At 46.2% G+C, this 14,581-nt stretch overlaps 1 protein-coding gene across 1 annotated transcript; it reads right to left on the bottom strand.

Moving 5' to 3' along the window:
* Positions 1-4,165: 4,165 nt before the first annotated feature.
* Positions 4,166-13,240, bottom strand: LOC124653718. Its single transcript, XM_047192786.1, has 13 exons — positions 13,076-13,240; positions 12,024-12,203; positions 8,605-9,112; positions 7,697-7,847; positions 7,228-7,335; positions 6,753-7,129; positions 6,613-6,677; positions 5,885-5,951; positions 5,725-5,798; positions 5,544-5,613; positions 5,216-5,385; positions 5,076-5,148; positions 4,166-4,557 (listed from the first exon to the last, which is right to left on the bottom strand). The coding sequence occupies exons 1-13, from the start codon at positions 13,238-13,240 to the stop codon at positions 4,397-4,399; spliced, it is 2,169 nt and encodes a 722-aa protein (XP_047048742.1). The 3' UTR covers positions 4,166-4,396.
* Between the last annotated feature and the right edge of the window lie 1,341 nt (positions 13,241-14,581).

Raw genomic sequence — 14,581 nt, 5'->3', positions numbered from 1 at the left:
AACACATAGTTTTCAAACAAATACAACAAATATGCAACTATTGTTGTCCATTCCAATTCCACCATTCTTCCATGAGATCTTCTTGAAGCTCATCATGTGTGTCGTTGCACCGAATGGCATGGTATGAGGCAATGAATCGGGCAATCCTATGTGCGGACCTCGTCACTTGCACGGGAACCCCCATCAAGTCGTAGTGGGTATGATCCACATCTTTTCCGCGATCATCCTCTATAATCATGTTGTGCATGATTACACACGCGGTCATGATATACCAAAGGCATTCTTGATCCCAAAATCTAGCCGGTCCTCTAACAATGGCAAATTGGGCTTGCAAAATCCCAAATGTTCTCTCTACATCTTTCCTAGCCGCCGCTTGTGCATTGTGGAATTGAGTTTGCTTTTTACCTCTTGGTTGAATAATTGGCTTCACAAATGTTTGCCACCTTGGATATATGTCGTCGGCGAGGAAGTAGCCATAGTTGTACTTGTGGCCATTTGCTTCAAACTCCACCAATGGACCTTCCCGCATTGCAAGTCTTGTCATTAGTGGTGACCGTTGAAGAACATTGATGTCATTGCAAGATCCGGGCATTCCAAAGAAAGCATGCCATATCCAAGTCTCTTGGTCGGCCACCGCTTCAAGTACTATGGTGGCATCCTTCTTGTAGCCTTTGAATTGTCCATGCCATGCCGCTGGACAATTCTTCCAACTCCAATGCATACAATCAATGGAACCAAGCATACCGGGAAACCCCGGTTGGCGTTGATCTCCAAAAGCCTTGCCGTGTCTTGAGCATTGGGGGCTCTCAAGTATGTGGAGCCAAAGACATTGACAATTGCAACGACAAAGCGCTTCACACACAAGATAGAAGTGCTCTCTCCCATGGCCAAATGATCATCAATAAGATCCGCCGGTATACCATATGCCAACATACGCAAGGCGGCGGTCACCTTTTGATATGTGCTATGGCCAAGTTCTCCAGCGGCATTCCTCCTTTGCTCAAAGAAGCGATCATATTTGGTGACCTCCGTTGCAATGTGCTTGAACAAGTTGAGACTCATCCGGAAACGCCGCCGAAAATAACTTTCGGGGAAAATCGGATTCTCATTGAAATACGACCGCATCAACTTCTCATGCCCTTCAATCCTTTCTCTCCACAACTTCTGTCTACCGAACACCGATCCACCAAATTTTGGCCTCTTAACGGCGCGGTATGCTAATAGTATCGATATGTTCTCCTCTTCTTCTTGGTCGAACTCGTCATCAGATGAATCATATGAGGAACTCTACAAACATATGTATGAAATTACTTCACTATGAACTTTTGTAGCTACTTGGCGAGTATAATAGAGGTCGGACGGCGGAGGTTCATACCTTGCGAGCAAATGGGCGAGCACCATGGGCGCGCCATGTTGCAAGCAAGCTCGAGGACGACGAGGACGACATGTCGACGCCTGCGCGGAGGAGAACGCGACGGCGGCGCGAAGGGGGCCGCGGAGAAGGTCCGCCGACTACAACTCGTCGCTGGCGGCCACACGAGCGACACAGTGCGGCAGAGCGTCCGCCGCTGCCAGGAGGAGGTGCGGGCGACGCGGATCTACGACGCGGCGGCGCGCAAAAGCGGGGGCGGCGGCGGAGTCGACCGGCGGCGGCTGGATTTCGCGCCGGCGGTAGGTGGGGAAATGAAGGCGCGGCCGCGGGGGAGGAATTTTCCAGCCGTTGGCTTTTTCGCGTTTGGACGAGCGATGCCGCGCGCTGTAGCCGACGCGCCAGATATGCCGCTCCGGATTGTGCAAAAAGCCGCGCGCCCTAAAAATTTTACAGCGCCGCGCCGTTTACCGCGCCTGCTGGAGCGCCACATTCTGTCCCGCGCGCGCTATATCGGACGTTTTTATGCCGCGCGGCCTATATAGCGCGTCTGTTGGAGATGCTCTAAGAACTAGGGTTTATCTTAAACGTGGTCTAAAGCAGCTAGGGGGCGTCCTGGGCACTTATATAGGCGTCCGAGACGACTTCTGGTCGAAAAGATACAAGAATAACCGACCCAGAATAGATCTGGTCGAGACAGACTCGGACACGGCCGGTCTGGGGACCGGTCGACCAGGCCTGGGACCGGGCTGGCCGGTTCAAACCGGACCAGGGACCGGGTTGCAACCGGGCGCAGAAATTCTCGCGCAGTAACGCTCCCGGTTGGCATCAGCGTGGCGCCCGGTCGGCGCCGGGGTGGATCCGGCCTGCCGCCCGGTTGGACCGGGCCAGGGACCGGGCGCGCCGGCGTGGCGGCCGGTCTGACCGGGTGCTGGGCCGGCCTGGACTTCGTCTTCTCCTCTCGCGCATGCCTCCCGCTCCTCCCTCGCGCGTCCATGAGATATCTTCATGTCCAGCTCCTTGTCCAGCTCCTTGTCCAGCTCCATGTTCATCTTCACGTCCAGCTGCTCCTCTCCTCCTCGTGCGATGCTTGTCTCCTCTTCATACCTGATGATACATAAGTAATAGGACTTAGGTAGTATAAAGTTCTGATCAATCAAAGTATCGTTTAGGAACAAGTTCACCTGTTGTTTAAGTAGCTTCGCACGAGCTCTTATAATAGGTCCAATCCTGACTTCATTGGACTTGAGCTTCACAGCAGGTTCATCTTCATTTGGTAATGACGGAGGTGGTAGTGTGGTAGGGATGTCCTCATCATATGCATTATGTATTAATCCCCTGCTTCCCACTACCAAGGGCTGAGCCTATCTTTACCTGAGTCAAAAGATTGTGTCTTTAAAATTCTATCCTGTCTATATCCAGCTAATAGGGAAAAAAATGAGTATATAATATGCACTCACTTGCACAAAAAGCTTTGCAACATTGTTCATTGGGATTTTGAAAGAGTAATTGAGGTTTGTGATTTTGAAGGAGTGATGAGTGCAAGATATCTTTTGTTTCATATGATCTTTTATGTGAATGATTACTATATTCAGTACTATGTGATACAGGTTAACACCACAGGGATGGATGGACCCAAAATGTTGGCCCACTAACTGGGTTCGAGTCCTCATGTAACATTAAGAGATTCATCCTTATGTACATCAGTTATTTTTTATTTGGATGCACGGAAGAAACTGAGAAATGTACTGGAAGATGCATGCACCAGAAATAGTTACTGAAAGATTAGTAACAGAGAAGTCTGCAGCTACCAAAGGCAAGAATTGGCTGAAATGCCAAACTCCATCATTCATCAATCAAAGATCTGTATGAGTCAGTTGTAGATGGTAACCAGCAGAAAAGAGCGCATAGATGTCCCCCAAGCCCAAGGCCCCAATTAAACCACAACAGCAAAGAGTCAACCTACACCTTGATTTTGAAGTGTTCCTTTTACACACCAGTTAATACAGAAGGAAGGACACGCACCATATCACCCCTATGCCTTTATCAACTACTCAAGAACTTTCAGTAACATATACGGTTAGTTAACAATGCATCTCAGAATGTCAAAGTGATTATATTGTGTTCTATGGTTCAAGAATACAAACATTTGAGTTTGTTGGTTAGACTTTACTTTTAAGATTTCATCCGTTGCTGGTGCATTTCATCCATTGCTTTGGCTGAAGACATGAAATCAGTCACATGTAGAGCTGCTGCAGACTCGAACTAGATTATTGAGTACCTGAAAGGATGAAGCCTCCGTGTTCGAAAAAAGCAGCAGCTGTTCTGGCTTCATGAACCTGACTTAATTTACATATGCCCACTTCCTATAAAAATACACCTCATTTGTTCACAATATTTACTACCGGCAAATATCTAATGACCCTTTAGATCAAATATTAAACTTAGTCAATGACAACAACAGCTGAATACTACCTCCATCCCAAGGCTTAAAGCTTATATTTTTTTTAAAAGTCAAACGAAGTAAAGTTTGATTAAACTTTTAGAAGAATCTATGAACATATATATGATATTTTGTAGATACCATATGAAAATATATTTCATTATCTATCTAATGATATTGATTTTGTACTTTTCATGTTAATAATTTTTGATAAAACTTGGTCAAACTTGACATAGTTTGACTTTCTCATAAAAATATAGACCTTAAGCCTTGGGATGGAGGTAGTACTACACAAACATTATAAGCAACTAGAAATAATGTATCTACTTGTTGATAATCTGCGATCATCCCCATCATAAAATTGACACCACAGATGCAGCGTCATGAACTTTTAAAACAACATTCTGCAGTTTACCACAACCTTAGTAAAAAAAATCGCACAAACAACAACACCACGAGGGTTCAACCTCTGGAAGGTAAAGTAGCTAGACAAGGTACCAACACGATTATGTTTCTCATGTAATTTGGTTCAAAGTTGTAATCACTACTACGGGTTCCTGCTCTCCCAACTAGGCAGCTTTGCATCAGGTATCCTGCTGTTCTTCTTCCTTGGCCTTCTTCTCAAGCTCCAGCATCATATTGGCAGCTGCAGAGCACCTCGCCTCGCGTGGGGTCGGACTAGGATCGCCAGCGATGCTCATGTCAAAATCAGGGCATGTAAGATGTACACTGGCATGGAACATTCCTGAAAAGAATAGGAAAATGGCTAGTGAAAACTTGCTCGGAAACAATGTGTGAGCTCTGAAACAGAGACGATGACAGTCAATCAAACATAAGTTACTGGTTACTGCTAGTGGGAGACCTAATCAGTTTCTCACAAGTGATTGCAATGCTATGGCTAGAGGTGATCTCTAATAAAGCCTAAAAGGTGCACACATGTCTTTAGTAACCATCGACAGAACCCCAACGTTTGATATTTACATAATGTGGTAAACAGCAAGTGGTCTATTGATCTGATACCTTGAAAACTCTTTTGGCCCAAACATGGTTAGTGCAGTAGTGTCACTATGTATGTTATCATTTCAATGCACAAAACTTACGGGGTACTGTCGGGACTGAATACAGTAAACGATAATCAGAAAGTACGTGGCAGAAAAAAATCTACTTGTATGATATTTTTATTTCTTATGCTTATATGGTCCAAGGACCCAATGCTTGTCCATGCATAAATATTAAGAGGTAAAAGTAAATATTTATATATACCATCTGCTACTGAAGGTACTATTGTGTATCTTGGGAGTATCCACTTGCCCTCATTGCAGATCTTGTCAAGCTCCTGCATTCACAAATGTCAGGTGGCATTTAATGTTTCTAATAAATCGGCTCTACTTGAGGTTTCTTACCTGGCATTTGTTATTGCTCACGAGGAGTGCCTCCTTGACTCTCTTCCTCTTTAAGCTCATGGTTTGACCGCCATCTCCAGAACAAGATGAGTTGGCAACTTGCATCATATTTGAGCAAGTTCCCTTATATTTCTCTCCTATTGATAGCACTTTGGGTGTCATCTCCCCTTCTGCATAAGGTTTAAACATGATGAGTACTAGGAATGTGGAACCGATATAGAAACACCTTCTTGCCTACAATTTTTTTTTGCGTCCACAATGAAAAGTGTGCCACACCACAAGTTACCACAGAAATTTTGGAAATGTATGGCTCCTAGCCAAACATTACCATTCAAGATTGTCTGAAAATCCATATCACATTGAATACTTCGTTCTTGAAGTATGCGTTCCTTGTGAAGCTGAAACAAACAGAGAACAGGATGAATTCACATCAGCTTCTCAACCAGACAAAAAAATATAGGAAATATGCATCATTTTGCCTAAAATAAAAGAGGATACATATAACATACAGTTTCATCCCGTATTTTCTGAATTGATCTTAGTAAATCATACATCTGATCACTATTGTTCTCAGTGACTCCACCTTCAATGAAATTAGGAACACATAGGTTAAGAATTTAGATAACCAATAATAATAGAAACAAGCTGTCTTGGGTGGTTTATCACAACCTGAATTCATTTCCATATTTTGGGGTTCCAAAGCACTTTTCTCGATTATAGGATCAGCATATGGTACCTGATACAACATTTGGCTATTTAATTGGAGACTAGATATATCAGACAAAAATCACTACCTCATCAAACACAACTGTTAGCCAAGACTTGCCAAACTTATGGCGGCTATTTGGGCGCTAGATCATAGCGTAGATGAGACAAAGCTCGAGACAAAAACTGACCCATGAAAGTATAAATACTTGATTAAACATGGACAGTGCGGCTCCTCTCTTTTATTGAAATGATTAGCCCCTAACAGTAGGATTGATCTTAACCCATTGATCTGTTCCTAACATTAAGAATATTCTTAACTAGTAAGATGCTCTTAAGTAATGGGATATTGTTCCTTATTTGGTAGGATTGGGTCAGCTTCCTCTCCTCACCCTAATCCCTAACAAATGGTGTGTTCTATCACACTTTCAAAAACATTCACCTGGCAACATGATAGATGCCCAAACTCCATGTTACTTATAAAAATAGTGTGTAGGAAAACACAAACAAATAGAATAAAGCACAACAAACATCACAATAATATTTGTATGGATAAAGACGGAACCATAAAATTTATAATTATTACCAGGTCAACATATTTGAAAGTTTACTTCTATAACCATTTCAGAGTTGTTCGTAATGAGCGCTACTATTGTAATCTGTCAATACTTACAAGCTGTAATTTAGCTTACCATCGGAGGAAAGATATCTCGGGGCATATTACCATTCTGTTTTCCATTCCTGTCCACTTGATCACCTAAAGTTGATTGTATGAGAACACTAATAACGAACGATGTATCAGTAATACCTAAATACAGTTAGAATGACTCACCGGATTGTCGGAGTATGCGTTCTCCACTTAATGTTGTTGTTCCTTTTGTATTTATTGACTTAGTCACGAGTCTTGAAGTTTGAACATCAGGAACAATAAGTGATTCATTTTCTATTATGGGGCTCTCACCATCTAGACCTTTTGCTGTTGTAGCCCTGGAGGCTTCAACGTTTCTTTTGCAACTTTTCTTCTGCTTGCTGATGCTGGAGGTCTGGTTGCTATTGGCACCGGTTGCTTTAATTGCTCGTTTGTTTTGCTTTGGAGTTGACACTTTTGCAATTTGTTTTGGCATCTTCGGCGTGCTATTCTCGTCTTGCTCTTCCAATTTTTCATCGATCACAGAGTGCAATCCATGTCGGGGGACAGCAGGCCATTTCCTGAAACATGTCAAGTGGTACGACCCTTGTGTTACCTGTGGAGCACTGGAGGAGTCCTAGTTTCACGTATAAATAGCTGAGAACAAATATTATGTTACCTGTGGAAAAGTCCTTGTAAAATCTCCTTATATGGAAGAATGTGAAAGTACTCAACTACAGATGTTGTTTTCGGGAACGGCTCATTTACAAATACTGGACCAGTCATACTGTCAGAGGAAAAAGTGAAAAATGTCGATATCGTGGAGAAATAGCAAAAGCTAGCAATCATACATCATTGAGCAAACCATCCTCATTTTAGAGGAAAATGAAAAAAAAATGATTTACACAATAAGCACGAGCAGAACAACATCACGTATACATGGATGGAATGCGTTACCGCCAGAGGAAAAAAAAGGGAAGAACTATAGCAAAGCAACTTGTGCTGACATATGCAATAAGTGTGTTTTTTCGAGAGAGAATAAGTGTGTTATTAAGCAAGCCACACAATACTATTTAATAAACTAATGAGTGGTTTATAAAAAGGGATCTAACCTCAATCATAGAACTATCTAGTAGGTAAAAGCAAACCTGTGAATCAACTCTTCTAGAGGCATTTCCACCAGTTTACCCTTCGTCATTTTCTTATATTCCACAATGAACAATTTGGTGGTCGTCCTTTCTTTACTCAATGAGTATGCCAAATCTTCGTCCAGAACAAGCAAGTCTGAGCCCTCCATGCCTAGAGACAATAATTTTACCATAATGAGCACAAAGGATGCATAGGTTGATCAAACATAAAATGCATAAATTATTGATAAAATCAAGTTCAGATATCACACTTTTACATGATCATAGTTATAGAAACAGATAGCGTTCTTTAGGAAACAATGAGCTGCTATTTGTTCATGACTTCGTGTACAAAGGGATTAACCATTATAGCGCCCCAAGTTATTTTCAGTCTACTAGTTGATAAAATTAAATAAATTTCATTATTAGCAGGTTGTACACAACCAAAACAAATGAGGAACAGTGACACAAGAAATAATTAACAAATTTTCTTTGCTAATGTTATTGTTTTGCCTGAGACAAAATGGTTTTACATAAATCAAAATCAAGTGAGAGGTGCATTTTTGGAGTACATTCTGGGACCATGCACTTGTTCTTGTTTTCTGTAAAGCAAGTGTACGACTCAAACTCATGTTTGGGTTCATTTGCAATACCAGTTTACTACAATTCGGAACAGTAACTCATGTAAACCTTTATTTACAAAATTAACAGAAACTCATGTAAACTCTGATCCACGCCCTTCTTGTTCTGGCAAGTATCAAGTATGTTTTGATGCAGAGGCCGGAGCAATGCTCCCATATCGAAAAAAAATAACCTGATCAAAGTGAGGAAACCTCACCAACTCGAAAAAGAAAACTGCAGATATATATATATATATATATATATATATATATAAATAAATTAAAGGCTGTAGTGATTAAAAAAACGACCTGTTCTCCGCTGCACTTCTGATATTGCTAGTTGTTGAAGCATAAGTGGACCATCCAAAGCACCAAAGGTTGTTTTATTTGTCGATTCCTGGCCTGCTGGCTGGTTGGTACTGTGTGAAATACCAGCTGCCGCATCATATTCCTTTTCTACGATTGACCAGACACCCTTGGTGTGAGTACCATACTCGATCAAGCATTTTTTCTTTGTCGGGTCCAGAAGAAGCACAGCAACTTTCGCTACTGGCCACATTCGCACGTCTGGATAACCTTCACTGGCACCGAGTTCTACAGCGATCTCACAAGCCTGTATTGCTTCTCTATCAGTAACAGATAAGCTTCCATGCTTTCCAGAATTGTTCTCACGCTCATGGATTATACTAGAGTATGGTAGCAGATCTTCTCCAACAGAAAGAGAAGCGCACATAAAAAACCGCTTGGCATCAGCAAAAGCAAGCACCGGACACCTCTTCCTGTGGTAGTAATTGTACAGAATGATGGCCGTGTGAACCTGCAAACCACACACACCGGTGTGATGAGTTAGCAGCTAACCGGGTATTTATCACAATCCTTGTATGCACAGAGAAACACTGTCAGGAGTAGAACAAAAGAACACATGACGCTGCACACAAACAAAACAAGACGAGCAGTTCATGGCTATGATGAGGGATATTGTCATGAATGCCAAAGGAAAATAAACTAGTAATACAACTACAATGGTAAATCGACAGGGAAAATGAACATGACCTGGAAAGTACTGCAATCCAATAATTAAACCAGGTCATCACATACAGAAATCAAACACAAATTTGATTTAACTATCATATGCAATCCAATTCAATCGAAATTCGTAGACAAATTTGGGAGGCATCCCAAGGTGGCAAATAATTTCATCGGAACTAAAAAGCACGCCTGCTTCAGTTGTACATTTGTACGGTTACTACGAATATTCGCATCTGAAAAGTAATTTTGACAGAGCCCGATTTCTCAGATTTTAAGTAAAAAAGCAAAGCCGGAACTAAAGAGGCGCTAGTCGCTTGCCTTCTTCCTCCTTTTTAAACATAAGGCTATGAGCCCGGCTTTATATATAAAGCCCCAACGGAACCGCCAACAAAGTCAGATACAACACACCCAAGATCTCCTCAGTACTGCACGGCAACCCTGCCAAGGCCGGCACACAAGCCACACACGAAGGTCTCTAGAAGATAACACAGAAAAGCCCTGGAGCGGGTCGAATAGAAACACATATCATAGCATAGCAGAAGACTCCGATGGTATCTACTCTCCTCCAGCTCTACTCCTCGCGTGCAGCAGTCGGACCGCCTCGAGCGCCTCGTCCAGCAGCGCCCAGTCCCTCCGTCTGACCAGAACCCTCCAAGACTGCATGTGAAGCATCATATGGTAGAAGGCGTCAGTCGGGTTGTTAATCAGCTTTCCTTCAATAGTTAGTTTATTCCTAATATTCCAGAGAGACCAAGACATGGCCGCAAAGGTGAACCAAACTAAACTACGAAGAGGGCCTGAGATGCCCTGAGCTAGCGCAATGAAATCCCCAATCCCGCCCGGGTTCCATTCGCAATGCAGAAGTTCCCTAACTCCCGCCCACATGAATCCCGCCATGTGGCATGTGAAGAAGATGTGGTTGCAGTCTTCCACCTCTCCGCACAGGGAGCAGCGACCATTAGACGGGCCCTGCCGCTTGGCCACCTGCTCAGACGATGGTAGCTTGCCCCTGATAAGCTGCCAGAGAAACACCTTGATTTTCGGAGGCACCCTCGCCCGCCAAACATCTCTAAAGTGTGATACCGACGCCCCCTGCGTCAGCCCGTAGTAAACTGATTTCGCCGAGAAGACCCCTGAGGGCTCCAGGGACCAGGAAACTACATCGGGTTGGTCATCAGTGGGTAAGTCTTGTATCTCTCGGCAGAGATTATCCCACTCGACCGTCTCCGCCAGGCTGAATTGCCTTCGAAAGCGGATACGCCACGCTCCCGGCGGGCCATCCCTGACTTTGGCCGCATCCACCGTGATGAACGGTTGATCGCAGCAGCTATAAAGCCTAGGGAATCTTGCCCCGAGGGGCCAGAGCCCGACCACCAATCGAGCCAGAAATAGGTCCTTTTCCCATTCCGGACCTTATGCCTTGCCCCCAATTTGAAATGCCACTTGATCTTTTGTATGGCGTTCCAGAACTGGGAGCCCCTAACTGGCACCTCCTTATCGAACAAGTCCCTATCCCCTAGGTACTTCGCGCGAATCAAATCAGCCCACAGCCCTTCTGCGTTCTGATAGAGCTTCCAAATCCATTTAAGCATAAGCGCGATGTTCATAAGCTTTGTGTTGAGGATCCCCAGACCCCCCACCTCTTTCGGCTTACAGACCGTAGCCCAATCGACCATGTGATATTTGCGTTTGTTTCCCACTCCTTCCCAAAAGAAGCGGGATCTCGGTCCGTCCATGGCCGGGTGGGTCGCGTCATGGAGCAAGTAAATGCCCATGGCGAACATAGGTAAGCTGGATAGACAAGAATTAGTCAGCTCGAGGCGCCCGGCCGAGGCCAAGAAAAGGCCTTGCCAAGGATCCACCCTATGTCCCACCTTCTCGGGAGAAAGCACCAGTCCGCTACCCTAAGCGGGCGGTCGCTCACAGGTAAACCCAGATATTTCATGGGCAGTGAGCCAAGCTTGCAATTAAGCATGTCCGCCACCCTATGCTTCTCCGCGTCAGTGACCCCTGTCACAAAGACCTCACTTTTGTCGAAGTTGATTTTAAGCCCCGACATGTTCTCGAAACTAAGTAAGAGAAACTTGAGGTTAGCGATCCCCAGATCGGAAGGTTGGATCAACACCATCGTATCGTCCGCGTACTGCAAGTGGGTTACCCCCCCGGGTATCAAATGCGGTACCACCCCTTTAATATGACCAGCCTCGTTGGCCCTAGCGAGCATAGCTGCCAGCCCATCGACCAGAAAATCAAAGAGGATGGGGGAGAGTGGGTCGCCCTGACGCACACCCCGAGCGTTACGGAAGAAGGCCCCCACCTCCCCGTTAACGACGTTTCCCATGACCCATCCCCTCTTCGTACCGCTGCCAGACTGCAGCCTGCCGGTGCCCTCCGGGAAGTAAGCGACCCCCAATTCCACCGCCGCCGCACCGTGGTAGACCGAGACGCCCCTAATATCTAGCAACGGCGGTGGGTACGTCACGTACGACCGCCACCAACAACGACAACTGAGACGAGCAAGATCACCGCAAAAATCAAACTACCGGAGAGCATTTCTGCGCATCCCTCCCCTTCCAAAACCGTGAGGAATTCTACCAATTTCACCTCCATGGATGGACCAGACCAGAGCAGCCCAAGCAAAAGAAAACCCCGTCCTAGCAACAGATTACAGGCTACACAAGAAAGATAGCAATGCTGACCTGCTGGGCAACGGCGCGCTGCTTCTCCAGCGCCAAGAGGTGCGCGTCCTTGCCGGCGCGGCGTGGCAGGACCGGCCTCACCAGGTGCTCCACCAGCAGCTTCACCGCGTCCTCCATGTGAACCACCTCCTCCTCGACCACCGCCTCATTTCCTCCCCCTCCACCTCCAGACATATCGCTCTGGTAAATTCACGGCACAGACGAGTCAGCGCAGCTCGATCTCTAGGGATTGGGATTCTGTACAGCGGCGCGGCGGCGGTGGCTGGCTGGCCCTTCGGTGGGTTGGGGGGTTTTCCGGTTTTGTAGAGTGAGGAGTGGAGGGCGGAGAGAGCTAGAAGTGGAAGAAACACGTCGCAGTGGTGTGAGCGAAAGTGGAAAGGGCGTGATAGGACCGATCAGTGGTACGTTTCCAGCACTTCCAAGGGATCGCTGCCGTCCATCGCTGTGGCCCGTGGGCAAGGTGTCGAAGACGATGGGACATGACAGGACAGCTCTCCGCTTTGCTCTGTTTCCGAACCGTATTGTAAAGAGCTAATTACATCAGCGGTACAATAACTTGCACCTCATGTGCAGATTAGTACAGTAAATTGTAAAATGTGAAATCGCAGTACAACAAGTTGTTAATCCAAAGCCAAACTATTAATACAGACCGAAATGGTGTCACGGTGGAGTGCAGTCCCGATTTGCAGTTTTGCAAGTAGGTACCTGAGATTGTTCAGTTATCTTTCTGGGTACTTACCTGTTCGCGGCATAGTATAGTGAAATTTGTGGGTTAGTGCGATTTAGTTCCGCTTTCTTCTCCTCGACGAAGCACGCAGCAACGGTTGGACTTGGGTGGCGTCGTTGGCGACGATTCCGAGGATTTCGACGAGATGCCGCCGGACCTGCACTTCCGTGCTTGGAACGAGGACCCACCGGAGTACGGTACGAGACCGACCACCCAGATCCCGCCGCTCTGCGCGTTTCCTGTACCTTTTCCATCAATCTGGTTAGATTGATCTATCGCATTGTGATCGGCATCGTTGTAGTCGATTCTGTGATATGAGGGAGACCGCCTGGAGCGTGGCGGGCGTGTGCTGGCCACATCCGGCGTCCGCGGCGGAGAGGAGGTGGCGCTGGAGGAGCGGGTCGGCCGCGACGGAGAGGAGGTGGCGCCGGAGGAGCGGGTCGGCAGCGGCGGAGCGGGTCGACCGCGACGGAGCGGAGTACGTCGGCATCGGAGTCTGCTCTGCCTGACTCGATTGGCGTGGCGCCCGCAGTGAGCAGGACACTCGGGAGCTCGCCGCCGTCCGCTTAGCTCACCATCTTTGTTGTCTCCCTGGTCGCCGTCTCTCAGGAACGGGGATTGGGGATTCCGCCGTCGCTCTATTCACTTTTTTTAGATGCTATTCGGTTCTGTTGACTAAAGGAAACAAGGATCTCAACGTGGTGCTCAAAATAAGTAGGTTTTTTTTTTGCTTAATCTCTGAGGAAGAGCAATTTGTCACCACCGTGGCATCACACTGGCACATTCCGATAGGCTAGCACTAATTTGATCCGGACGTGCAACTTGTTGTATTGCGGTTCCACAATTTGCAACTTAATGTACTAATCTGCACATAGGTGCAAGTTGTTGTATCTGGGGTGTAATTAGCTCTATTGTAAAATTTTACCGCGAGCTGCCCTGAGTTTTTTCCCACCGGAAGCACTAAACTAGAGCGCGGACGCAAAAAAATATTTCTCCGTCAGACTCTCCAAAATGCAACACGCAGTGCCGACGAAAACAACAATCGCACACAACTATGCATCAAACAAGATCAAACAAACACAAATAAATGTAGGGAAGGGATCACACACAACTATTACAACACAAGTATACAACAAGTACATCAAATTGTTCACAACAAATACAACAAGTTTACAAATCAATATACAACAACACAACATAGTTTTGAAACAATACAACATAGTTTTCAAACAAGGCGACTGCTTCCATAGACCCCCAGGCGAAGGGTTATGTTGAGCGAAACACAAGGACGACCTAGATTAATCTGCGGCGAGGGGCGGGATTGACTTTTCACCTTCAATTTGGGTATAGAAATGCCCGAACCCGCAGGACCCGTTAGCCGAGGGGTACGTGTATCAGCGCGAGAATGCGTACGTGTCCGTACCTCTTCCGCGTACACGCCCGTCCGTATCTGTTCCGCGTACACACAGGTCCATACACACGGGTCCACGCCCACGCGCAAAGTTCAGAAGAGTCCACTATTTTAACCCCACTCGGCCTCATCCCCTCCCCACCATCCCCATTTCTGGCAAAAAGTAGAGGAGAGCAAACCCTAACCCTAGTTCGATCATAGCCTCTCTCCACTCCCATTTCTTCATCGAAGCACTCAAGCGCAGATCCGGCTGGACAAGAACATGGTCGCGGCTGGTGCTGGTTTGGAAGGCGGGGCGGGAGCGGCTGCGGGAGTGGGAGCGGCTGCGCCTGTTTTGGTCGGCGGTGCTGGTGCGGTGGCGGACGGCGGAGCGGTGGTGCTGCTCTGGTCGGCGACGCTCGTGCAGTGGTGGCTGGTGTC

Source organism: Lolium rigidum, chromosome 1, assembly GCF_022539505.1.
Source record: "Lolium rigidum isolate FL_2022 chromosome 1, APGP_CSIRO_Lrig_0.1, whole genome shotgun sequence".
NCBI lineage: Eukaryota > Viridiplantae > Streptophyta > Magnoliopsida > Poales > Poaceae > Lolium > Lolium rigidum.
The sequence above is the reverse complement of the archived record's forward strand: the minus strand, read 5'-3'. Positions and strand labels throughout refer to the sequence as shown.

Excerpts from the sequence above, each read along its gene's own strand:
- LOC124653718 (XM_047192786.1), bottom strand. The coding sequence starts at position 13,240 with ATGCCGACGTACTCCGCTCCGTCGCGGTCGACCCGCTCCGCCGCTGCC. Across the intron at positions 9,113-12,023 it reads AGCGCGCCGTTGCCCAGCAG|GTTCACACGGCCATCATTCT; the intron begins GTCAGCATTGCT and ends TGTGGTTTGCAG. Across the intron at positions 4,558-5,075 it reads AGTACCTTCAGTAGCAGATG|GAATGTTCCATGCCAGTGTA; the intron begins GTATATATAAAT and ends TATTCTTTTCAG.